Source organism: Chiloscyllium plagiosum, unplaced genomic scaffold (genome assembly GCF_037043375.1).
Source record: "Chiloscyllium plagiosum isolate Xiang-an unplaced genomic scaffold, Cpla_swu_hap1 HiC_scaffold_12, whole genome shotgun sequence".
NCBI classification, from domain to species: Eukaryota; Metazoa; Chordata; class Chondrichthyes; order Orectolobiformes; family Hemiscylliidae; genus Chiloscyllium; species Chiloscyllium plagiosum.
In genome coordinates, this window is record NW_028270150.1 from 84,829,730 (window position 1) to 84,853,664 (window position 23,935).

At 50.3% G+C, this 23,935-nt stretch overlaps 1 protein-coding gene across 2 annotated transcripts in view; it reads right to left on the bottom strand.

Annotated features, from left to right (window-relative positions):
• Positions 1-23,935, bottom strand: part of LOC122547329 (H(+)/Cl(-) exchange transporter 4) — a 112,816-nt gene that overhangs the window by 28,346 nt on the left and 60,535 nt on the right. For both annotated transcript variants that reach the window (XM_087993003.1, XM_087993004.1), the window contains exons 4-10: positions 23,543-23,730; positions 20,825-20,947; positions 18,610-18,816; positions 16,047-16,127; positions 13,121-13,666; positions 12,164-12,350; positions 6,247-6,645 (exon numbers count right to left, since the gene is read on the bottom strand). In XM_087993003.1, the coding sequence (XP_087849129.1) occupies positions 6,247-6,645; positions 12,164-12,350; positions 13,121-13,666; positions 16,047-16,127; positions 18,610-18,816; positions 20,825-20,947; positions 23,543-23,730 (1,731 nt within the window). The remainder of the gene's footprint in view (positions 1-6,246; positions 6,646-12,163; positions 12,351-13,120; positions 13,667-16,046; positions 16,128-18,609; positions 18,817-20,824; positions 20,948-23,542; positions 23,731-23,935) is intronic.

Consider the following 23,935-nt stretch of genomic DNA (forward strand, 5'->3'; position numbering starts at 1 on the left):
TCAGCAGGAGCGCGTGGTGATCGGGTGTCAGCAGGAGTGTGTGGTGATCGGGTGTCAGCAGGAGTGTGTGGTGATCGGGTGTCAGCAGGAGTGCGTGGTGATCGGGTGTCAGCAGGAGTGCGTGGTGATCGGGTGTCAGCAGAGTGCGTGGTGATCGGGTGTCAGCAGAGTGCGTGGTGATCGGGTGTCAGCTGGAGTGTGTGGTGATCGTGTGTCAGCAGGAGTGCGTGGTGATCGGGGGTCAGCAGGAGTGCGTGGTGATCGGGTGTCAGCAGGAGTGTGTGGTGATCGGGTGTCAGCAGGAGTGCGTGGTGATCGGGTGTCAGCAGGAGTGCATGGTGATCGGGTGTCAGCAGAGTTCGTGGTGATCGGGTATCAGCAGGAGTGCGTGGTGATCGGGTGTCAGCAGGAGTGCGTGGTGATCGGGTGTCAGCAGGAGTGCGTGGTGATCGGGTATCAGCAGGAGTGCGTGGTGATCGGGTGTCAGCAGGAGTGCATGGTGATCGGGTGTCAGCAGAGTTCGTGGTGATCGGGTATCAGCAGGAGTGCGTGGTGATCGGGTGTCAGCAGGAGTGCGTGGTGATCGGGTGTCAGCAGGAGTGTGTGGTGATCGTGTGTCAGCAGGAGTGTGTGGTGATCGGGTGTCAGCAGGAGTTCGTGGTGATCAGGTGTCAGCAGGAGTGTGTGGTGATCCGGTGTCAGCAGGAGTGTGTGGTGATCGGGTGTCAGCAGGAGTGCGTGGTGATCGGGTGTCAGCAGGAGTGTGTGGTGTTCGGGTGTCAGCAGGAGTTCGTGGTGATCAGGTGTCAGCAGGAGTGCGTGGTGATCGGGTGTCAGCAGGAGCGTGTGGTGATCGGGTGTCAGCAGGAGTGTGTGGTGATCGGGTGTCAGCAGGAGTGTGTGGTGATCGGGTGTCAGCAGGAGTGTGTGGTGATCGGGTGTCAGCTGGAGTGCGTGGTGATCGGGTGTCAGCTGGAGTGCGTGGTGATCAGGTGTCAGCAGGAGTGTGTGGTGATCGGGTGTCAGCAGGAGTGTGTGGTGATCGGGTGTCAGCAGGAGTGTGTGGTGATCGGGTGTCAGCAGGAGTGTGTGGTGATCGGGTGTCAGCTGGAGTGCGTGGTGATCGGGTGTCAGCAGGAGCGCGTGGTGATCGGGTGTCAGCAGGAGTGTGTGGTGATCGGGTGTCAGCAGGAGTGTGTGGTGATCGGGTGTCAGCAGGAGTGCGTGGTGATCGGGTGTCAGCAGAGTGCGTGGTGATCGGGTGTCAGCAGGAGTGCGTGGTGATCGGGTGTCAGCAGGAGTGCGTGGTGATCGGGTGTCAGCTGGAGTGTGTGGTGATCGGGTGTCAGCTGGAGTGCGTGGTGATCGTGTGTCAGCAGGAGTGTGTGCTGATCGGGTGTCAGCTGGAGTGCGTGGTGATCGGGTGTCAGCTGGAGTGCGTGGTGATCGTGTGTCAGCAGGAGTGTGTGGTGATCGGGTGTCAGCAGGAGTGTGTGGTGATCGGGTGTCAGCAGGAGTTCGTGGTGATCAGGTGTCAGCTGGAGTGTGTGGTGATCGGGTGTCTGCAGGAGTGCGTGGTGATCGGGTGTCAGCTGGAGTGTGTGGTGATCGGGTGTCAGCAGGAGTGCGTGGTGATCGGGTGTCAGCAGGAGTGTGTGCTGATCGGGTGTCAGCTGGAGTGCGTGGTGATCGGGTGTCAGCAGGAGTGCGTGGTGATCGTGTGTCAGCAGGAGTGTGTGCTGATCGGGTGTCAGCTGGAGTGCGTGGTGATCGGGTGTCAGCTGGAGTGCGTGGTGATCGTGTGTCAGCAGGAGTGTGTGGTGATCGGGTGTCAGCTGGAGTGTGTGGTGATCGGGTGTCAGCAGGAGTGTGTGGTGATCGGGTGTCAGCAGGAGTGTGTGGTGAACGGGTGTCAGCAGGAGTGCGTGGTGATCGGGTGTCAGCTGGAGTGTGTGGTGATCGGGTGTCAGCAGGAGTGCGTGGTGATCGTGTGTCAGCAGGAGTGTGTGCTGATCGGGTGTCAGCTGGAGTGCGTGGTGATCGGGTGTCAGCTGGAGTGCGTGGTGATCGTGTGTCAGCAGGAGTGTGTGGTGATCGGGTGTCAGCTGGAGTGTGTGGTGATCGGGTGTCAGCAGGAGTGTGTGGTGATCGTGTGTCAGCAGGAGTGCGTGGTGATCGGGTGTCAGCAGGAGTGCGTGGTGATCGGGTGTCAGCAGGAGTGTGTGGTGATCGGGTGTCAGCTGGAGTGCCTGGTGATCGGGTGTCAGCAGGAGTGCGTGGTGATCGGGTGTCAGCAGAGTGCGTGGTGATCGGGTGTCAGCTGGAGTGTGTGGTGATCGTGTGTCAGCAGGAGTGTGTGGTGATCGGGTGTCAGCAGGAGTGCGTGGTGATCGGGTGTCAGCAGGAGTGCGTGGTGATCGGGTGTCAGCAGGAGTGCGTGGTGATCGGGTGTCAGCAGGAGTGTGTGGTGATCGGGTGTCAGCAGGAGTGCGTGGTGATCGGGTATCAGCAGGAGTGCGTGGTGATCGGGTGTCAGCAGGAGTGCGTGGTGATCGGGTGTCAGCAGGAGTGCGTGGTGATCGGGTGTCAGCAGAGTTCGTGGTGATCGGGTATCAGCAGGAGTGCGTGGTGATCGGGTGTCAGCAGGAGTGCGTGGTGATCGGGTGTCAGCTGGAGTGTGTGGTGATCGGGTGTCTGCAGGAGTGTGTGGTGTTCGGATGTCAGCAGGAGTGCGTGGTGATCGGGTGTCAGCAGGAGTGCGTGGTGATCGGGTGTCAGCTGGAGTGTGTGGTGATCGGGTGTCAGCAGGAGTGCGTGGTGATCAGGTGTCAGCAGGAGTGTGTGCTGATCCGGTGTCAGCAGGAGTGCGTGGTGATCGGGTGTCAGCAGGAGTGTGTGGTGTTCAGGTGTCAGCAGGAGTTCGTGGTGATCAGGTGTCAGCTGGAGTGCGTGGTGATCGGGTGTCAGCAGGAGTGTGTGGTGTTCAGGTGTCAGCAGGAGTTCGTGGTGATCAGGTGTCAGCTGGAGTGCGTGGTGATCGGGTGTCAGCAGGAGTGCGTGGTGATCCGGTGTCAGCTGGAGTGCGTGGTGATCGGGTGTCAGCTGGAGTGCGTGGTGATCGGGTGTCAGCAGGAGTGCGTGGTGATCGGGTGTCAGCTGGAGTGCGTGGTGATCGGGTGTCAACTGGAGTGTGTGGTGTTCGGGTGTCAGCAGGAGTTCGTGGTGATCAGGTGTCAGCTGGAGTGCGTGGTGATCGGGTGTCAGCTGGAGTGCGTGGTGATCGGGTGTCAGCAGGAGTGCGTGGTGATCGGGTGTCTGCAGGAGTGCGTGGTGATCGGGTGTCAACTGGAGTGTGTGGTGTTCGGGTGTCAGCAGGAGTTCGTGGTGATCAGGTGTCAGCTGGAGTGCGTGGTGATCGGGTGTCAGCTGGAGTGCGTGGTGATCGGGTGTCAGCAGGAGTGCGTGGTGATCGGGTATCAGCAGGAGTGTGTGGTGATCGGGTGTCTGCAGGAGTGCGTGGTGATCGGGTGTCAGCAGGAGTGCGTGGTGATCGGGTGTCAGCTGGAGTGTGTGGTGATCGGGTGTCAGCAGGAGTGCGTGGTGATCGTGTGTCAGCAGGAGTGTGTGGTGATCGGGTGTCAGCAGGAGCGCGTGCTGATCGGGTGTCAGCAGGAGTGCGTGGTGATCGGGTGTCAGCTGGAGCGCGTGGTGATCGGGTGTCAGCTGAAGTGTGTGGTGATCGGGTGTCAGCAGGAGTGCATGGTGATCGGGTGTCAGCAGGAGTGCGTGGTGATCGGGTGTCAGCAGAGTTCGTGGTGATCGGGTGTCAGCAGGAGTACGTGGTGATCGGGTGTCAGCAGGAGTGCGTGGTGATCGGGTGTCAGCAGGAGTGCGTGGTGATCGGGTGTCAGCAGAGTTCGTGGTGATCGGGTGTCAGCAGGAGTGCGTGGTGATCGGGTGTCAGCAGGAGCGCGTGGTGATCGGGTGTCAGCAGAGTTCGTGGTGATCGGGTGTCAGCAGGAGTGCGTGGTGATCGGGTGTCAGCAGGAGTGCGTGGTGATCGGGTGTCAGCAGGAGTGTGCGGGGATCGGGTGTCTGCAGGAATGCGTGGTGATCGTGTGTCAGCAGGAGTGTGTGGTGATCGTGTGTCAGCAGGAGTGTGTGGGTGATCGGGTGTCAGCAGGAGTGCGTGGTGATCGGGTGTCAGCAGGAGTGTGTGGTGATCGGGTGTCAGCAGGAATGTGTGGTGATTGGGTGTCAGCAGGAGTGCGTGGTGACCGGGTGTCAGCAGGAGTGCGTGGTGATCGTGTGTCAGCAGGAGTGCGTGGTGATCGGGTGTCAGCAGGAGTGTGTGGTGATCGGGTGTCAGCAGGAATGTGTGGTGATCGGGTGTCAGCAGGAATGCGTGGTGATCGGGTGTCAGCAGGAGTGTGTGGTGATCGGGTGTCAGCAGGAATGCGTGGTGATCGGGTGTCAGCAGGAATGCGTGGTGATCGGGTGTCAGCAGGAGTGCGTGGTGATCGGGTGTCAGCAGGAGTGCGTGGTGGTCGGGTGTCAGCAGGAGTGCGTGGTGATCGTGTGTCAGCAGGAATGCGTGGTGATCGGGTGTCAGCAGGAATGCGTGGTGATCGGGTGTCAGCAGGAATGTGTGGTGATCGGGTGTCAGCAGGAGTGTGTGGTGATCGGGTGTCAGCAGGAGTGCGTGGTGATCATGTGTCAGCAGGAGTGCGTGGTGATCGGGTGTCAGCAGGAGTGCGTGGTGATCGTGTGTCAGCAGGAGTGTGTGGTGATCGGGTGTCAGCAGGAGCGCGTGGTGATCGTGTGTCAGCAGGAGTGCGTGGTGATCGGGTGTCAGCAGGAGTGTGTGGTGATCGGGTGTCAGCAGGAATGCGTGGTGATCGGGTGTCAGCAGGAGTGTGTGGTGATCGGGTGTCAGCAGGAGCGCGTGGTGATCGTGTGTCAGCAGGAGTGCGTGGTGATCGGGTGTCAGCAGAGTGCGTGGTGATCGGGTGTCAGCAGGAGAGCGTGGTGATCGGGTGTCAGCAGATTGCGTGGTGATCGGGTGTCAGCAGGAGTGCGTGGAGATCGGGTGTCAGCAGGAGTGCGTGGTGATCGGGTGTCAGCAGGAGTGCGTGGTGATCGGGTGTCAGCAGGAGTGCGTGGTGATCGGGTGTCAGCAGGAGTGTGTGGTGATCGGGTGTCAGCAGGAGTGTGTGGTGATCGTGTGTCAGCAGGAGTGTGTGGTGATCGGGTGTCAGCAGGAGTGTGTGGTGATCGTGTGTCAGCAGGAGAGCGTGGTGATCGGGTGTCAGCAGGAGTGCGTGGTGATCGGGTGTCAGCAGGAGAGCGTGGTGTTCGGGTGTCAGCAGGAGAGCGTGGTGTTCGGGTGTCAGCTGGAGTGTGTGGTGATCGGGTGTCAGCAGGAGTGTGTGGTGATCGGGTGTCAGCAGGAGTGTGTGGTGATCGGGTGTCAGCAGGAGGGCGTGGTGATCGGGTGTCAGCAGGAGAGCGTGGTGATCGGGTGTCAGCAGGAGTGCGTGGTGATCGGGTGTCAGCAGGAGTGCGTGGTGATCGGGTGTCAGCAGGAGGGCGTGGTGATCGGGTGTCAGCAGGAGTGTGTGGTGATCGGGTGTCAGCAGGAGGGCGTGGTGATCGGGTGTCAGCAGGAGAGCGTGGTGATCGGGTGTCAGCAGGAGAGCGTGGTGTTCGGGTGTCAGCAGGAGGGCGTGGTGATCGGGTGTCAGCAGGAGAGCGTGGTGTTCGGGTGTCAGCAGGAGTGTGTGGTGATCGGGTGTCAGCAGGAATGTGTGGTGATCGGGTGTCAGCAGGAGTGTGTGGTGATCGGGTGTCAGCAGGAGTGCGTGGTGATCGGGTGTCAGCAGGAGAGCGTGGTGTTCGGGTGTCAGCAGGAGTGTGTGGTGATCGGGTGTCAGCAGGAGTGTGTGGTGATCGGGTGTCAGCAGGAGTGCGTGGTGATCGGGTGTCAGCAAGAGCACACAGTTAGAGGGCACAATCAGATCAGCAATGACCTTGTAGAGTGGCAGTGCACGCATGAGGGGGCTGAATGGGCCTGCTCTGAATTCACACATTTAGCCTATCACAAGGTGTGCCTGGAACATGGCTCGAGACCAGCACCAACAACTCGCCTCAGCGTAAAACACTCAAAGCGAAGCGAGTCTGTAAGGTTCAATTCTTGGCTGAATCCATGCAATGTAATAATAACATGCACTAAGCTGGAAAACTCACTGATTGCAGGAATGAGATCCCTTCTTTGGACGAAGCCAATGAGCCGCTCCGATTCCTTGGTGACGACCACAGGGAAGCCATTGTAATCCGTGTCTTTAATAAGGGTCTCCACATCCTCCACGGTCATGCTGCCTTGGGTCAACACTGAGAGCGGGGGCTCAGTCCGCCTGGGCCTCATCACGTCAGTGGCCAGGGTCCGGTGCCTGAACTCATCCTTTGAATCCAAGAAAGGGTAGCCATTCAAGTGGATGTGTGCTTCGTAGATACCCACTTTCCCAAAGGCATCTGCCACCCACTTGCTGGTCACTGCTGCAGCCATTAACGGTACAATGTACTCCAATCCACCGGTTAGCTCAAACATGATCACAACCAGGGACACTGTCATACGAGTGACTCCACCTGCGGCAAAATTGTCAAGAGCTAGAACGAGGCACTTTAAACATTTTGGATAAAATCAGTGGCTCAACAAGTGAGGTGATAAAGCTGGCCCAGTATTTATTCTTAAATTCTCCTCCTTGTGTTCAAATCCCTTCACAGCCTATCCTGTCTCGGTAAGCCCCTTCACCTGAAATCTCTGCACTCTCACACCTCCGGTCTCTTGTGCACCTGTGCTGTTCTCTGCTCCTTTGGTGGTGTCCCATTCAGCTCCAGGATTCCCTCTCTAACCCTTTGCAGCTTCCCGCTCTCTGTCTCCTTTCACTCAATCCCACTTCTTCCAAGTTTTGACCAAGATTCTGCTGTTTCCATCTGTGCCTTGGGGGTGTCAAGTTTTACTTGTCTGATTACCCAACTTGCGATATTTAACTGTGTCAATTAAGATACGTACGCTACATAAATGCATGTTGTGTAATCTTCTCAAGCTCTCACTTCAGAGCTGGAAGTAATCGAGTTTACACAGTATGCCTATCTCAATCCAAATTCGATACTGCATACTCTAATGTAACTATTCCAATGCTCTCCTGACTAACGTTACACATCCTACCCTCCTGAGATTATCGAAAACACTACTGGCCTGTGTCTTAAACCACACCAAGTCATGCTCACCTCTCACCTTTGTCCTCCCAGTCAAGCAACATTTTGGTTGGAACATCAGAACAGTACAGGCCCTTCGGCCCTCGATGTAATGCCGATCTTTGATCCTATTCTAACATCAAACTAACCTACATACCCTTCATTTTACTGTCATCCATGCGCTTATCCAAGAGTAACTTAAATATCCCTAATGTATCTACCACCACCACTGACAGTGCATTCCACACACCCACCACTCTCTGTGTAAAGAACCAACCTCTGACATCTCCCCTAAACCGTTCTCATCCTTAGTTTTACAACCCACCATGGCTCAGCCCTCCATATCTGGGTAATCTCTACCAGCCTCATATCTTCCAAGATATCAGTGCTCACATAATTCTGAACCTTGCAGCACATGAATTTGAGTCTGCTAATCAGAGGCAGTGGCTTCAGTTTCTTATGCCTCAATCTCTGGATTTCTCTCTGTGTTCCTCTCAGCCTCTCCCTTGCTTCCTTCATTTAAGACCCTCCTTATAACCCCTCATTCCGGTCAAGTTGTTGGCTTACTTTTGGGGTCCCGTGACCCTTCAGCACTGAAACAATAACTCTGATTTCTCTCCACAGATGCTGCCAGGCCTGCTGAGCTTTTCCAGCAATTTCTGTTTTTGATTGTGATTTGCTGCATCCGCAGTTCTTTCGGGTTTTTATCTTGAATTCACGAGGTTTGACTCAGAAACAAGAGTGTCAGCACTGAGCCAAGTCTGACTGCAACAACAACTTACAGCATCTTACCCTTACGTAACTCTGAGTCACTCATATACACGGAGGTATAGATCAGATCACCAACAGCTTGAACAGAATGAGAGGTTTTAAGGAGGGTCTTAAATGCAGGAAGCAAGGGAGAGAGGCTAAGAGGGACACAGAGTGAAATCTCGAGATTGATGCAGAAGATACTGAAGCAACTGCCTCTAATTAGCGGATGCAAATTCACGGGCTGAAAGCTGAAAATGTTTGTTTTTGTTGCTTCTGAATTCAAGGTTTTGGAGAAGTATGTCAAGCTGTCACTCCAACACACTAGAGAACAGCAACAAGCTCTTCGGCCCACCATGGCTGTGCCAACCATAATGCCATTCTAAACTAATCCCATCTGCCTGCACATGGTCTGTATCCCTCTAATTCCTGCCTGTCCATCTATCTGTCTATATGCCTCTTAAACATTGCAATAGTATCTGCTTTTACCACCTCCCCTGACAGCGTGTTCCAGGCACCTACCATCTTCTGTGCAAAAAACTTTCCTCGTACATCTCCTTTAAACATTTTCCCATCATCTTTAACTTCTGTCCCCAATACTGACATTTCCACCCTGGGAAAAAGACTCTGACAATCGCCCCCTATCCATGTCTCCCACAATTTAATACACTCCGATCAAGTTATTTCACAGCCTCTGACACAATCCACGTTTGTCCAACCTTTCCTGATCACTAATGCACTCTCTTTTGCACCCTCTCCAAAGCCTCCACATGGTGGGGTGACCAGAACTGCACACAATACTCCCAATGTGGCCTAACCAAAATTTAATACACTTCACAAGAGGGATTGTTCTCCTGTCAAAAGGTGCCATCTTCTCGATGAGACTCTGTGTTCAATTAAAATATTCCATTACATAATCCCGAAGTGAAAAGAGGAGAGACCTTCCAGAATTCTGAGCAATATCTATCATTCAAACAGCACGATGAAAACAATCTATCTTCTTATTTCTGTCACTGCAGTTTGTGCATCGTGCTGTGGGCAAACTGGTTACTGTGTTTAATAACGAAATAAAACTGATAACACTTCATACTTCACAGGATGGAACATGCTTTGAGATGGCCTGAGGACATATAATCCACTGCAACACAGCAAGTTCTTTATTTCAAAAATATCTTCTCATTTATTTTGACTTCGTGATATTTACTTTCTCCTCCCGACCCACCCTCAGGCAACTATCTGTGTGGCTTCACAGAATCCCTACAGTGTGGAAACAGGCCATTTGGCCCATCAAATCCACACTGACCTTCCAAAGAGCATTCCACCCACCATTCCCCATGGCTCATCAACCTAGCCCACATGTCCCTGAACACCACCAGGAATTTTAGCATGGCCAATCTGCCTAATCTGCACGTTTTAGGACTGTGGGTGGAAACCCATGCAGACACGGGGAGAACGTGCAAACTCCATACAGACAGTCGCCTGAGGGTGGATCAAACCTGGCGCTGTGAGGCAGCAGTGTTAACCACTGAGCCACCATGCCGCCCATGTGGGATTTGCACGTTCTTCCTGTGTCTGCTTGGGTTTCCTCTGGTTGCTCTGGGTTCCTCCCACAGTCTAAAGATGCGGAGGTGATGGTCTAGTGGTGTTATCATTGGATTATTGACCCAGATAGTGTTCTGGGGACCTGAATTTGAATTCTGTCATGGTAGGTGGTGGAATTTGAATTTAATAAGTATCTGGATTTAAGAATCTAATGATGACCTTAAATGTATTGCTGATTGTTGGGAAAACTCACCCGGTTTACTAATGTTCATTAGGGGAGGAAACTACCATCCTTACCTGGTCTGGCCTACCTGTGACTCCAGACCCACAGCAATGTGGTTCACTGTTTACTGCCCGATGGGCAATAATTGCTGGCCTGGCCAGCCACACCCTCATCCTGTGAATGAATAATTTTCTAAAAATTGTCAAAAACATCAGTAAATTGGTCATACTAAATTGCCCATAGTGTCCAGGGATATGCAGATTAGGTGGATTAGCCATGGGAAATGCAAGGTTACAGGGATAGGGTAGGGGGATGGTCCTGGTTAGGATGCTCTTCAGAACGTCAGATGCGGACTCGATGGATCAAATGGCCGGCTTCCACACTGTATAATGTTCCGCAACCAGAGTTCAATTAGGATGGCTTGCAGCCATAAAGGACCTTTCACAACTTCAGGAGGTCTCACTGCATGTTACAACTGGTGAAGTATAGTCACTGCCGAAAAGTAGGAAACACTGCTGCCAATTTGTGCACAGCAAGCTCCAACAAACAGCAATGCAACAATGACTAGGAGAATCTGGGGTATTTCTTGTGATGTTGGTTGTTCGAGCCATAGAGATCTACAGCACATAATGAGGACCATCGTGCCCACACCGGTCAAAGACAACTCCCTAACTATTCTAATCTCATTTTCCAGCAGAGCTTTGGCATCACAAGTGCATATTTATATACTTTTTAAATATGAAGGTTTCTGCCTCTACTACCCCTACCGGCAGTGAATTCCCAATTCCAGTCACCCTCTGGGTGAAAAAGCTTTCTCTCATTTCCAATTAAACTTCCTGCCTGAAATCTACACCCCCTGGACACTGAACTCTCCATCAAGGGGAAAGGTTTCTTCCTGTCTACCCTATCTATGCCCCTCATAATTTTAAACATCTCCATCGTATCCCCACTCAGCCTCCTCCAGTCAAAATAAGACAATCCCAGTCTGTCCTGTCCAATCTCTCTTCATAACTGAAACTCTCCAGCCCAAGCAACATCCGGGGAAATCTCCTCTCCACCCTTTCAAGTGTTTATTATATTCCTCCTATATTGTGATATTCAGAACTGCACACAATATTCTATCAGTGGCCTCATCAATGTTTTATACATTTTTTTCAGAACCTACCTGCTCTTAAACTCCAGAGCATGGCTAATAAAGACATGATTTGGAGATGCCGGTGTTGGACTGGGTGTACAAAGTTAAAAATCACACAACACCAGGTTATAGTCCAACAGGTTTAATTGGAAGCACTAGCTTTCGGAGCGCTGCTCCACAGCCACCTCGTGAAGGAGCAACGCTCCGAAAGCTAGGGCTTCCAACTAAACCTGTTGGACTATAACCTGGTGTTGTGTGCTTTTTAATTTAATAAAGACAAGTATCCCATATACCTTCTTAACCACTTTAACCACTGCCCTGATACCTTAAAGGACTTGGTCAGATACATACAGAATGTTGGCTAGGGCATCGGGAGACCCCTACTTCTCTTCATCAAATTGTTTGAGGAGCTTGTAAGTACAGTTTGAGCTATACGGAGAGGCTGAACAGGCTGGGGCTGTTTTCCCTGGAGCGTCGGAGGCTGAGGGGTGACCTTATGGAGGTTTATAAAATCACGAGGGGCATGTATAGGGTAAATAGACAAGGTCTTTTCTCTGGGGTGGGGGAGTCCAGAACTAGAGGGCATAGGTTTAGGGTGAGAGGGAAAAGATTTAAAAGGGACCTAAGGGGCAACTTTTTCACGCAGAGGGTGGTACGTGTATGGAATGAGCTGCCAGAGGAAGTGGTGGAGGCTGGTACAATTACAACATTTAAAAGACATTTGAATTGGTATATGAATAGGAAGGGTTTGGAGGGATATGGGCCGGGTGCTGGCAAATGGGACTGGACTAGTTTAGGATATCTGGTCAGCATGGACAAGTTGGACCAAAGGTCTGTTTCCATGCTGTACATCTCTATGACCTGAGAGAGGAAACGATGTCTTGGTTTAATAGCTCAACAGAAAGAGAGCACTTCAGATATTATACTGTTCCCTCTGAATTGTGTGGAGAATGTTTGCCTGGATTACTTGAGCTCAAGTATCTAGAGTAGGGACTTGAACCGACAACCTTCTGACTTGACCAATCGACATTCCATTAGGCAAGCTCCTGTATTTATTTGCCTGAATGAAGACGTTGCTATAGTTGCAAAGTGTTTTCTGTCAACTCAAAGGCGCCACACATTTAGAACAGGTCAAGATTCAGAATGCTAACAAGAGATTCTAAAATACACAATGTTAAAGTCAGATGTAAGTCCACAGATGGTTGGCTTTGCTGAAGAGAGTGTCACAGGTCAATGGCAAATTGGGAATGACTCACCAAGGCATGCAGCAGCACCGACCATAGCATAGAGGCCTGGGGTGACACAGTCAGCACCAGGCCTGCACCAGCTCCTGAAGATGAACCAGTCATGGTGGTGATAGGCCATCTGCTCCACACCAATACCAACCATTCTGCCAGCTATGGCCCCAACAGCCATGCTCGGAATAAACAGCCCTGACGGGATCTGCAGAAACAATGAGGATAAGAGAAGCTGACACATCCTTGCTGAGGGGTCAGTTAGCTAGACGGCTGGTTTGCAACGCAGAGTGAGGCCAACAGTGTGGGTTCAATTCCCAGACCGGCTGAGGTTACCACAAAAGACTCGCCTTCTCAACCTCTCCCCCTGCTTGAGGTGGGGTAACTAATCATCCCTCTGTCTAATGAGACAGCAGCCCTACAGTCCCAACTTTGCTTTGGCCTTTGCTGGAATGCTATTCTGTAAGGGGTTGTTAACACTGGATGCGTTAGCAGTGTTCAATTCCCCTGTCAAGTCAGTAAGCAATGGGAATCAAGCCAACGCCTGTCACCTCTTCGTGGTAACTAATATTGGTGCAGCAAATTACAAAGATAAAAGGCCAGGGACCTGGGTTCCTGGGTTCGATTCCATCTTCAGGTTACTACCAGTGTGGAGTGTGCACGTTCTCCCTGTACCTGCGTGGGTGTCCTCCGGGTACTCCAGTTTCCTCCCACAATCCAGAGATGTGCAGGTTAGGGTGGATTTGCCGTGCTAAATTGCCCTACAGTGCCCGGGGATGTGCAGGCTGGGTTAGTTAGCCGTGGGAATGAGGTAGAGGGGTGGGTTGCTCTTCGGAGGGTGGGTGTGTGGACTCGATGGGCCGTATGGCCTGCCTCCACACTGTAGGGACTCTGTGAACACTAAACACACCGGGTTAATTTGTCCTCTGCCAATCAGGGTCACACGAGGTGGATTGGCCTGTTGCTGTTTGCCCTTACCTTCATGCCAAAAGTAAATATGGTGATGACAATTTTGAAGACCAGTGCGAGAGCTAGCTGCCATATGGCGGCGTAGACCCCAGGCCCGGCTGGCCTGTCTGGAATGTCGTCCACCGGCCGAGTCATGTTGGGGTCATTGATGTAGTCACAGAGCTGTGAGGATTCGAGTGCACCGCAGTCATTGAAGAGCTCTGAGATGAGCTCACTGGTACTCTGCCTGGTGTACTGATTCGGAAAGGCAAAGATGGCCGTGATGGCGGTCACCAGGATCACCTCCAGCACCGGATACCTTCCCAGCCTCGTGTTCTTGCGCTTCCGACACCAGGCGATGTTGCCCCGGATGAACAGCGTTCCCCACAGGCCGCCGAATACCCCCAGGAGGATGAAGGGCACCAGCTCAGCCATGTACCAGGGAGTGTGGTACTCCACGTAAAACAGCACCAGCCGGCTGTTCCCAAACGGGTTGATGGAGCGCAGTGTGAAAGCAGCCACCAAAGCTGCAAAGAATGACCTCCACAGTGTCTTCAATGGGAAGTAGTAACTGACCTGAAAGCAAACAGCAGAATCCACCCTTCAGTAACACATCTCTTCCATTTGACTTGCTTCACCAGATGACTCCTTCCCTGCTGTCTCCCACTAGCCTCCTCACAAAACCCTAAGATATTGCATGTGAATATCTCGGAGCACTTTTAATAGTGCTTTATACTGGCTGACAGAGGGTAGTGTTGTTTCCTCTCTAACCCGGGGGGGGGGGGGGGGGGGGGGGGGCGTCAACTGTAACACCTCTTTACCAGCGGGGGTCAGCCAGCCCAGCACCATAAGAATTAAAGCCAGCCTTCTACTGCCTCCTGAGACACCATGGTGTTACACTGTGACTCACTCGCTGCCATTTCAAGACAGAGCCCCAGATAAACAGAACTATCACTTCCGTTTCCACAGATGTTTCAGTTCATTGCCTGAAGAAAGCAGTAAAATAGCCCAGTGACTTTGAGATTATAGAGCTGAATGGCCAAGGGGAGGAGGAAAACCAGTGACTGGGGAGCTGAGATGGAGGTGTGACCATAAGACATAGGAGCAGAAATTAAGCCATTCAGCCCATCAAGTCTGCTACGCCATTCAGTCATAGTAGATACGTTTCTCAACCCTATTCTCCTGTTTTCTCCCCATAACTCTTTTGATCCCTTTGATACTCAAGAACCTATCCATCTCTGTCTTAAATATACGCAATGAACTGAGTCCACAGCCTTCTGTAGCAATTAATTCCATAGATTAACCACTCCTTTGGAGACCTCTTGGCCTTTATCGCCATGACGATGACACACCTCTGGGTGGTAACAGATGTGCTTTCTGCTGGCCAGCTTGAAAGTTCAGGAAATCACTTAGCGACCAAATTTTTAAGCCGATTGAACCGTAAATTGTTCCAAGGAGACCAGATTCTCATTGCTGACTGAAACATGAGATGCCAACATCTGTAAGGCTTAGGCCTGAAATCATCCGGGGGACAGAAAACACAATCAGGGGGTCATCTTACTTTGATCATGGTAGTATAAGACTGAGAGCGGCTGGGGGTTCAAATGAATTCATGAGGACTGCATTAAAATGGATGAAAGCTCTCCTCAAAAGCAGCTAGACATAATACAAATGGGACAATATCCGTGTTTGTGGTCAGAAAGTATTAATGACATTGACCCACTCACACCAGCAAGGTCTGATGCAGGAAGCCAGTGCAGAGTTAGATCGGTTCAATCAGACTACACTCTCGAAAAATATACAGACATCATCCTTAACGTCGGTGCTTCTGTGTTACTGGTGGATGTGACTCGATCAAGGGAATTCCAGGCCTATTCCATTATTAATGTGTACAGAACATCTCGGGATAACGGATGGACCCAGGGCTGTGGAATAATGTACGCTGTTTAGTTTTATTTGGGGCGATGTTGCATGCAAGAAGGAAATCACAAGCAGGAGACTATTTTGAGTCCAGGCCAGGAATTAACTCAGGAAAACACTGGTGGTTGTGGAGTCACCTCACTGAGGCTGAATGGAGATCTCCTGCCCTTTTCGCTCTCCCATTCCTTCCAACAAGGGATCATGTTGCTGTTTAATAGCTGGTACCTCACTAATGGCTCAGAGGTAGTGCAAGTGCTCTGCCAGTGCTCTTCTGTCAGTGAGAGCATCCCATTGGATTTCAAGTCAGTACTGGGAGGTGAGAGCTCAGCATCCTGCTCTCCGTGTCACAGGGCGGTGTGGAGACAGTTGACCCCAAACCTGCAACCTCCACCATCCAGAAGGACAAGGGCAGAGGATACATGGGAACCTTCAAGTTCCTCTCCAAGCCACTCACCATCCTGCCTTGGAAACGTACCAGCATTTCTTCACTATCACTTGGTCAAAATCCTGGAATTCCCTCCCTAAGGGAATTGTGGGTCAACCCACAGCAGGTGGACAGCAGCGGTTCAAGAAGGCAGCTTACCTCCATCTTCTCAAGGGGCAATTAGGGATGGGCAATAAATGCTGGCCCAGCCAGAGACACTCACACCTAATGGAATAGGGCTGGAATTCCCTTGATTGAGTCACATCCACCAGTAACACAGAAGCTCCGACGTTAAGGATGATGTCTGTATATTTTTCGAGAGTGTATTCTGATTGAACCGATCTAACTCTGCACTGGCTTCCTGCATCAGACCTTGCTGGTGCGAGTGGGTCAATGTCATTAATACTTTCTGACCACAAACACGGATATCGTCCCATTTGATTGAGAATCTTTGTATTATGTCTAGCTGCTTTTGAGAAGAGCTTTCATCCATTTTGATGCAGTCCTCATGAATTCCCATGTCGAAGTAACGGAATGCAACATTTTATTGTTCCTGCTTTTGTAGCCTACTGTAATGGTAATGCCATGAATCGACGTGACATTGACATCTACCTCTTCCAAACTGAACAGTACGCCGCCGATGGGAGCACCGAATGCTACAGAGACCCCGGCAGCAGCAGCAGCTGACAGCACCTGGGAAGGAAGAGGAATGTTTTGAGTTGTGTATCACCCAGGTATTCCCACCGTGATGAGAATCTCCCCGATCATCGAACAAAAACAGAGAGCTGTCAATGCTGGGGATCCGAAACAACCACACTCATTGCTGGCAAAACTCAGAGGTAACGTTTCGAGTCCGGTGACCCTCCCTCAGAAATGTCAGCAGCTGGGAAAAGGTGCTAGTCAAAGTCAGGGGCCAGCGGGGAGCAGGAGTTGAGCGGTCGGATAGAGAGGCAGAGATATGGAAGGGGCACGTAAACGAGGAGCTTATGGGTAGCAGGCCAGCACAGAAGAAAAGCAGAATAAGTCAGAAGGAGTGCAAAGAGTGAGGAAATGGGTTAGCCATGCTGAATGCAACTGATAAAATGTGATAAAAAAAACGAAAAACTGTTCTGAGGAAGGGTCTCTCGACCCAAAATGATAACTCTGATTTCTCTCCGCAGATGCTGCCAGACCTGCTGAGTTTCGCTAGCAACTTCTGTTTTTGCTGTTGATATAATGTGATCATTGACCTAGGAATACGTGCAAATGGGTGACAGTGCTAAAAGCAACCCATGTCATAACAGGACTGGGTGTGCAGTGGGTAATAAAATATGGAAGGATGGAATCAGGCTCCAAAGTTACTAACTCAGGTATTGAGTCCTAGAGGCTGCGAGGCCCCAAGCGGAAAATGAGATGTTATTCTTCATGCTTGTGTTGAGGTTTGCAGAAAATTAGATGTGGTTCTTTGAGCTTATGCTGAGGCTGTCTGAAACCCTGCAGCAGGCCTGTGACAAAAATGTTGACATGGGAAATCTGTGGTGTGTTGAAGTGACAGGGGACTGGATGCTGTTAATCAGTCTGCATTTCATCTCCCCAATGTACAGGAGACCACATTATGAACAATGAATTCAGTACACAAGATTCAATGAAGTGCAGGTAACTCATTGCTTCACCTGGAAGGTATGTCAGGGGCATTAGATGGTTACGAGGAAGGAGTTAAATGGGCAGGAGCTACATCTTTAGCGATTGCATGGGAAGGGGTCTTGTGAGTGTGAGGAAATGTTGGGGATGGAGGCAAAGGGAACAGTCCCTGCGGAATGCTGACAGGGGAAGGGAGGGGAATGTGTGTCTAGTCGTGGCATCTCGTTGGAGATGGAAATGATGGAAATGGACGCTTATTATATTTTTGGATGCAGAGACTGGTGGTGCTGATAAGTTAGGACCAGAGGTATCTTATCATTGTCGTGGGAGGGAAGGGAAGGGGTAAGGACAGAAGTGCAGGAGATCGGTCAATTATGGATAAGGATCTTGTCAACCGTAGTGGCAGGTAATTCTCGATTGAGGAAGAAAAGGTTAACATTTCTGAGCCCCCCCGCCCCCCCAAGGAAGTTGGCACATTCAGAACAGATACAACAGAGATGAACAGATACAACAGATACAGTGAACTCTGGGAGAATGGAATGGACTCCATACAGGAAGCAGAGTGTGAGGATATGTAGACTGTGGGAGTCAGTGAGTTTGGAACATATATCGATGGTCAGGTCTATCCCCAGAAAAGGAAACAGAGATGTCCAGGAAGGGAAGGGAGGAGTCAGAGACAGACGAGGTAAAGCTGAGGGCAGGGTGGGGATTGGAAGCAAAATTGGTCATTTTTCCCAATTCCAGACAAGAGAGGGAAGCAGCACCAATGATGTCATTGCGGAGAGGGAATGTTCCACATTCCCCACAAACAGACAGGCGTGACTGGGGCTCTAGTGGGTATCCATGGCCACACCCCCCAGACCTCAAGAAAGTGCGTGTAGGATAAAGGTGAAGTGAATTGGAGAGCTTAAGGCCAAAATGGCTGAAGGCACAGCCCTCAGTAATTGGGAAGAATTCATCACTGTCTCCACAATCTCTTGTGTCTGACATTCAACAAAGAATTCAGGTCCCACTTGTCAGAAGTCCATCTTTTTCCTTTTCATTTCTTGGTGGAACCTCTCTCGCCCAAAAGCCGATGGGTCTGAATTGCTGGATTAAGAATTGGCATCTTCGTTGGACAGAATTCCTGTTGGGGGCAAGGGTCATCCCGAGATCTGGACTAATGTAGGGTAAAAGAAATGGGGACAGAAAGTGCTGAAGAAACTGGCATCCGCGGAGAGAGCAATAGAGTTTAAGTTTCAAGGCCAGTGTGACCCCTGCCGAGTTTCTGTATTACATGTGTTCCTGATCTCCAGCGTCAGCTTTTGGTAGCGCAAATGGAGTTGAGGTCGAAAACTGAGGGGCTGAACAGCCTACCCCTAGTTTGCCTTCCATGCCATGGCATTTGCAAAATCGGGAACCCGTTCTTTCAACCCCCTCGGCACTTCGGAGTTGGATTCAGAGCTTTGAAAGGTTGTCTCCAAACTTGGATTTAATGCTGAAGCCCTCAGGTCAATACCTCATCCAGTTTATTTATTACCAGCTTATCCTCGTATTCGATGGAGCAACCACGTACCTCTCTCCTCTTCCCTTCATTCTTACTGTACTTGGAAAACAAGCAGCAGAACAGGTTGCCACAGCAACACGCTACATGGACCAACGGCCCTTCCTTCCCCAGGCTTAGTCCCGAAGATACAGCCAAAACCAGCGTTACTGTTTTAATCAGTAAGGTCCATTTGCCCAGATAGCCTCTGATAATGAAGCCACTCAGGATGGTCTTGATCTGAAAGGACGGGAAAAAAAAAAGAGTTAAGTCGATTAAAAGGGAGTTAAAGGTGTTAACAACTTTCTCTGAAACACAGCATAAGTAAACCCTGATGGGAAATTCTTCACAAACAAATATTCATTTCTAAATTCTTAGCTTTCATTAAAAGCTGATTTTTGGACGTATCAGTAGCATGTGTCATTGTGTTCCTGTATTGGTGGGCTGAACATTACACCCCTCCGAGACTCCCTACCTGTACGTCCCTCAATCCACTCAGTTATTGGCGGCTGTGCCTTCAATCATTTCGGCCGTAAACTCTCAATTCACATCTCAAACTCCCTCCACTTCTAAAAGACCTTGAAGCACTGAACGCCAATCAATTTATCCAAGTTCCTGGTCAACTGTCCTAATTCCTCTTTCTGTAGACTTTGATGCATTATACTCCTGTGATGTCACTTGGGATGTTGTGCCATGGTAAGGGTGCTTTATAAATTCAGGTTGGTGTAATTGTTTCACATCGAGAGAGAGAGAGAGAGAGAGATTTAAAGATTGTGTTTGTTTTCACTCCGATAGAGAGGGACTGTAGTGTGATGTCCAAAAGTGAGCACAAGGCAGATTTAATGGGACAAGCACAATGGACTGAATGGCCAGCTTCCATACTGCATGAATTTAACACAGGGACTGAGTTTACCCCAATACTTTGGGACATGATTGAGCCTCCAAGGTGATTTAACCCACATTTAATGCAAGGCCACCAGCCCCAAGAGTGTGGTGCTGGAAAATCACAGCTGATCAGGCAGCATCCGAGGAGCAGGAAAATCGACGTTTCGGGCATAAGCCCTTCATCAGAAATGAGCCTTGTGGGCCAGTGGGGCTGAGAGATAAATGGGACGGGGATGGGGCTGGTGGGGAAGGTAGCTGTACCTGGGATAGGTAGATAAAGATGGGGAGTGATGGTGATAGGTCAGAGAGGAGGGTGGAGCGGATAGTTGGAAAGGAAGATGGACAGGTAGGACAGGTCAAGAGGGTGGTGCTAAGTCGGAAGGTTGGATCTGGGATAAGGTGGGGGGAGGGGATCTGAGGAAACTGGTGAAAGCCACATTGATCCTGTGTGGTTGGAGGGTCCCAAGGTGGAAGATGAGGCGCTCTTCCTCCAGGCGTCGGGTGGTTAGGGTTTGGCAATGGAGAAGGCCCAGGACCTGCATGTCCTCAGAGGAGTGGGAGGGGGAGTTAACGTGATCAGCCACGGGACGGTGGGGTTGGTTGGTGTCGGTGTCCCAGAGATGTTCTCTGAAACGATCTGCAAGTTGGCTGCTCTCCAGAGCTCCTGCGCTAGTCTACTCCCTTTCCCCCAGTAGCCTGTCCCTGCACTCAGGTAACAGAGCTAAAACACAGAGGTCCTGATATTAAGGTTGGTCACTTTCGACCTGACTAACTCCCATTATCAAGTGAATACTCCACTATCTGGAGTGAAGGGGTCGGGATACAAGGTCAATTCAATGTCAAAGTAAATCTATTCCACCAAGGGGGCTTGAGATTGTGTGTGGGTTAGTGACTGAGGCAGAGAAACAGGAATGGCTGACACAGCTGTTTGTCGGGAAAAGAGACTGCCCCTTGGAGGGGGATTAAATACCAACAGACACTGTGCAAGCTGCCTGCACCCCTGTTGACATCTCTACACAATACGATCGGTTGAGTGATTATCCACGTGTTAACGACCTGAACACCAGCAACTTAGGATGCGAATCTCCCAAGTTCAGGAAGGAGAAATTCAAACGATGAGTAAAACCCAGCTTCTGTCACTGCAGCACATACATGAGCCCGTTGTACAGCAACAGCCTACGATCAGATGTGTTGCGAAGCATTACACTCATAATCTTCAACAGCCTTGAAGAGACCCAGTGCAGGATATTTTCTCAATCAATGGGTGGGGTGATGAGTTTTATTATGTAGAGAGCAACAGCAGTACATGATCATTGCAATGAAACAGTGATTGTAACATCAAAGTCTTTGGACTGGGACCTACCTCAGGAATTCCAGAGCCGCATGCATAGGGTGCAAACATTTTGACCAGTGACACTCCCAGGAATGCGAAGATCAAAGCCCAAAGAACATATATCAGGTAGTTCAGGATATATGCACTGGCACCCTATGGAGAACAACACAGACGCGGGAGCTTGTAATTAACATAAAGTTTCCAATGTACAGTACATGGCATGCTAAAGCTTTCATTGGTATGTGTCACACGGAAACACGGCAATCCCTAAAATGGAAACATCCATTCACCATCCTGGAAGTCACAATGATACACAATGATAATGGAGTTGTTGACTAGTTGTGCCAGCCAACCTCAAAACCAGACCCAGATGCAAACCCTGTCAGCCCTGGCTTATTAAATCCAGGCTGACACGCATGTATGCAGTGAAAGAGTGCTACACTATCTGCGATCCCCCCCCCGTTACTTGAAATGTTAAACCAATATCACAATGCGTGGCTGTACTTCTGAAGCCTCAGTTATCTCAGAAGGGATTTCCGAGTTCACAGTTTGACTGTTTAAAAGGTGCTATTAAAAGATTAGCTGCCTCTCTCTAATCATACATTTGGAGCCATGTTTTATCAAAATGGATCAGTCCATGTTCTGACTGGAAAGACCACGCTTGCTAAGAAAATATTTATCTCTGGTGGCAAATATATCAATAAATAATTGCACTGTCAGCTCCTGTGAATAATAAGTTATGCTTCTACTCACTGTGTTGCTGTAAATGATTAGTCTGATACAATTAACTTGCCAAGTCAGTGCCTGTTATGGATTCTCACTTCCTTGCTGACTAATACACTCCATCCTCAGACTTGAGTGTGCCAATGCTGAAGAAGCCTAGACCCTACACTCTGGAAAATCCATTCAAATCCTCTCCATTTCTATTACTGCTATGTTTCTGCATGGAATTTGCCTGTTTTGATCACCCAATACTTCCTAAGTGGCTTACTATGAATTTTGTTTAAAATGCTGTGAAGCGCACTGGGACATTTTGAGAGAGTTCTTGATGGATGCTGCATTAGAAGCATTGTCCTTCAGTAGAGACTTTAAACTGAGCGATTCATGCAGATGAATGTTATGGGCCTGTCCTGAGAACAGCACAGAGTTCTCCCAGCATCCTGATTAACATTTCTCCCTTATTGCATCTGCAAACAAAAAACAGACGAGCTGACATGCTGGTCCTGGGGCAGCTACACTGGAGTAAGTGGATTCCATGTTTGCCTGCATTAGTTAACCCAGAATAATTACTTATGTTTGAAATGTCTCCAGGATGTTTCTGAGAAACGTGATGAGGTGTAAATGCCCACACGCATTGGGGCAGAAATCTCTGAAGGTATCCCAGGGCAGGTTGGGAAAGCGGTTAAAATGACATAACAGAGTCTCATGTTTTATAAAGAGAAGCCCACGTAGAATTGAAGGTAATCGTGTTGAACCAGGAGAGAACCCTGGTTTGGTGTCAGCTAAATCACTTTGCCCATTCCTGGGCTTTACACCCTGGGAAGGATGCTGGCCCTTCCACACCCTTCCCATTTTAGGGACAGTGTATAAAAGAAGGTGAGAAGGAATACTTCCGTGAGTGAGGAGTTATGCAGATAGGTTGGAGAAGATCTGGATGGGTCCCTCTGTGAGGTGGTGGTTGAGAATGGAACTGAGGATGATCATAACAGGTATGATGTTATTAAACTGCAGGGCAGACCTGATGGGGTAAATTACCTACTCCTACTCCTGTGTCCTGAGCTGGACTGTGTTGGACCTGATAGGACTGATAGGGTGGCACGGTGGCTCAGTGGTTAGCACTGCTGCCTCACAGCGCTAGGTACCTGGGTTCAATTCCCGCCTCAGGCGACTGACTGTGTGGAGTTTGCTCATTCTCCCCGTGTCTGTGCGGGTTTCCTCCGGGTGCTCCGGTTTCCTCCCACAGTCCAAAGATGTGCAGGTTAGGTGACTTGGCCTATTGTGTCAGGTACATTAGTTAGGGGTTAATAGAGGGTGGGGGGGGGTGAGTCTGGGTGGGTTACTCTTCAGAGGGTTGGTGTGGACTTGTTGGGCTGCAGGGCCTGTTTCAATACTGTAGGGAATCTAATCTGACTGAATGACTGATTCCTTGGAATATCATCACTACAGGAGAGACAGGAAGTGAGCTGTTCTCATCGGTTCCCAAATAACAGGATAAGAATTGCAGGGGGCTTTACTATTGTATAGTCTAGTTATTGGTTGGCTGGGCAGGATTACCTACCACGATGAAGGGCTTTTGCCCGAAACTTCGATCCTCCTGCTCCTCGGATGCTGCCTGACCTGCTGTGCTTTTCCAGCACCACACTCTCGACTCTAATCTCCAGCATCTGCAGTCCTCACTTTTACCTACCAGTGGTAATCTTAACAGTGGAATAAACAAGTGGAAAAATAATCCAACAAACGGAAACTGGGGCCGCAGTCAACTTCTATCGTGTCTGATTCAGCAGAGTTGGGAATTTCATCGACAGCGAGTCACATCTCAAGAATAGATCTGGCATATTGTGCAGAAGATGTGCTAAGTTTTAAAACTCACTAATCAAAGGCCCACACTGAGGCACTGGTGTCTTACAGCAGGGGGCACTGATGCATTGTAACTTTGGATTGGACTGCGTAATTATCGAGAACCAGCCACATCTGACACTGGCAGCATTTCAGAGCCCCAGGGACAAAGGGAGCCCAGCAATTCCTTACCTCTGGCTGGCCGGCCAAAAGCTCCGACCATGATTTCCACTGAGGACATTTGTCCCTATCCTCAAAGGTCGTCTCATTGGATGTCCAACAGCACTGTTCATGACTGAACCAGAATCCGGCCAAACAGACCCCCTCCTTCAGGTCTGTCATCCAGTCGACAGCCAGATCGATCACCCCAGCCAAAGTCCCTAAAACCATGAGACACAGTGTTAAAACCAGCAATGACAAACTCACTCCCTTGCTGATAGTTACAACAGCTATTATCTGACTTTATCACTTCTGATGGAGAGCAGTTTGCATGTTTGAGACAACTATCTATAGTCGAGAGTCTCCCAATCCTTTTGCAGGGTTGGTACGAAAATGTTCGAAGCCTATATGCCACACTAAACTTTC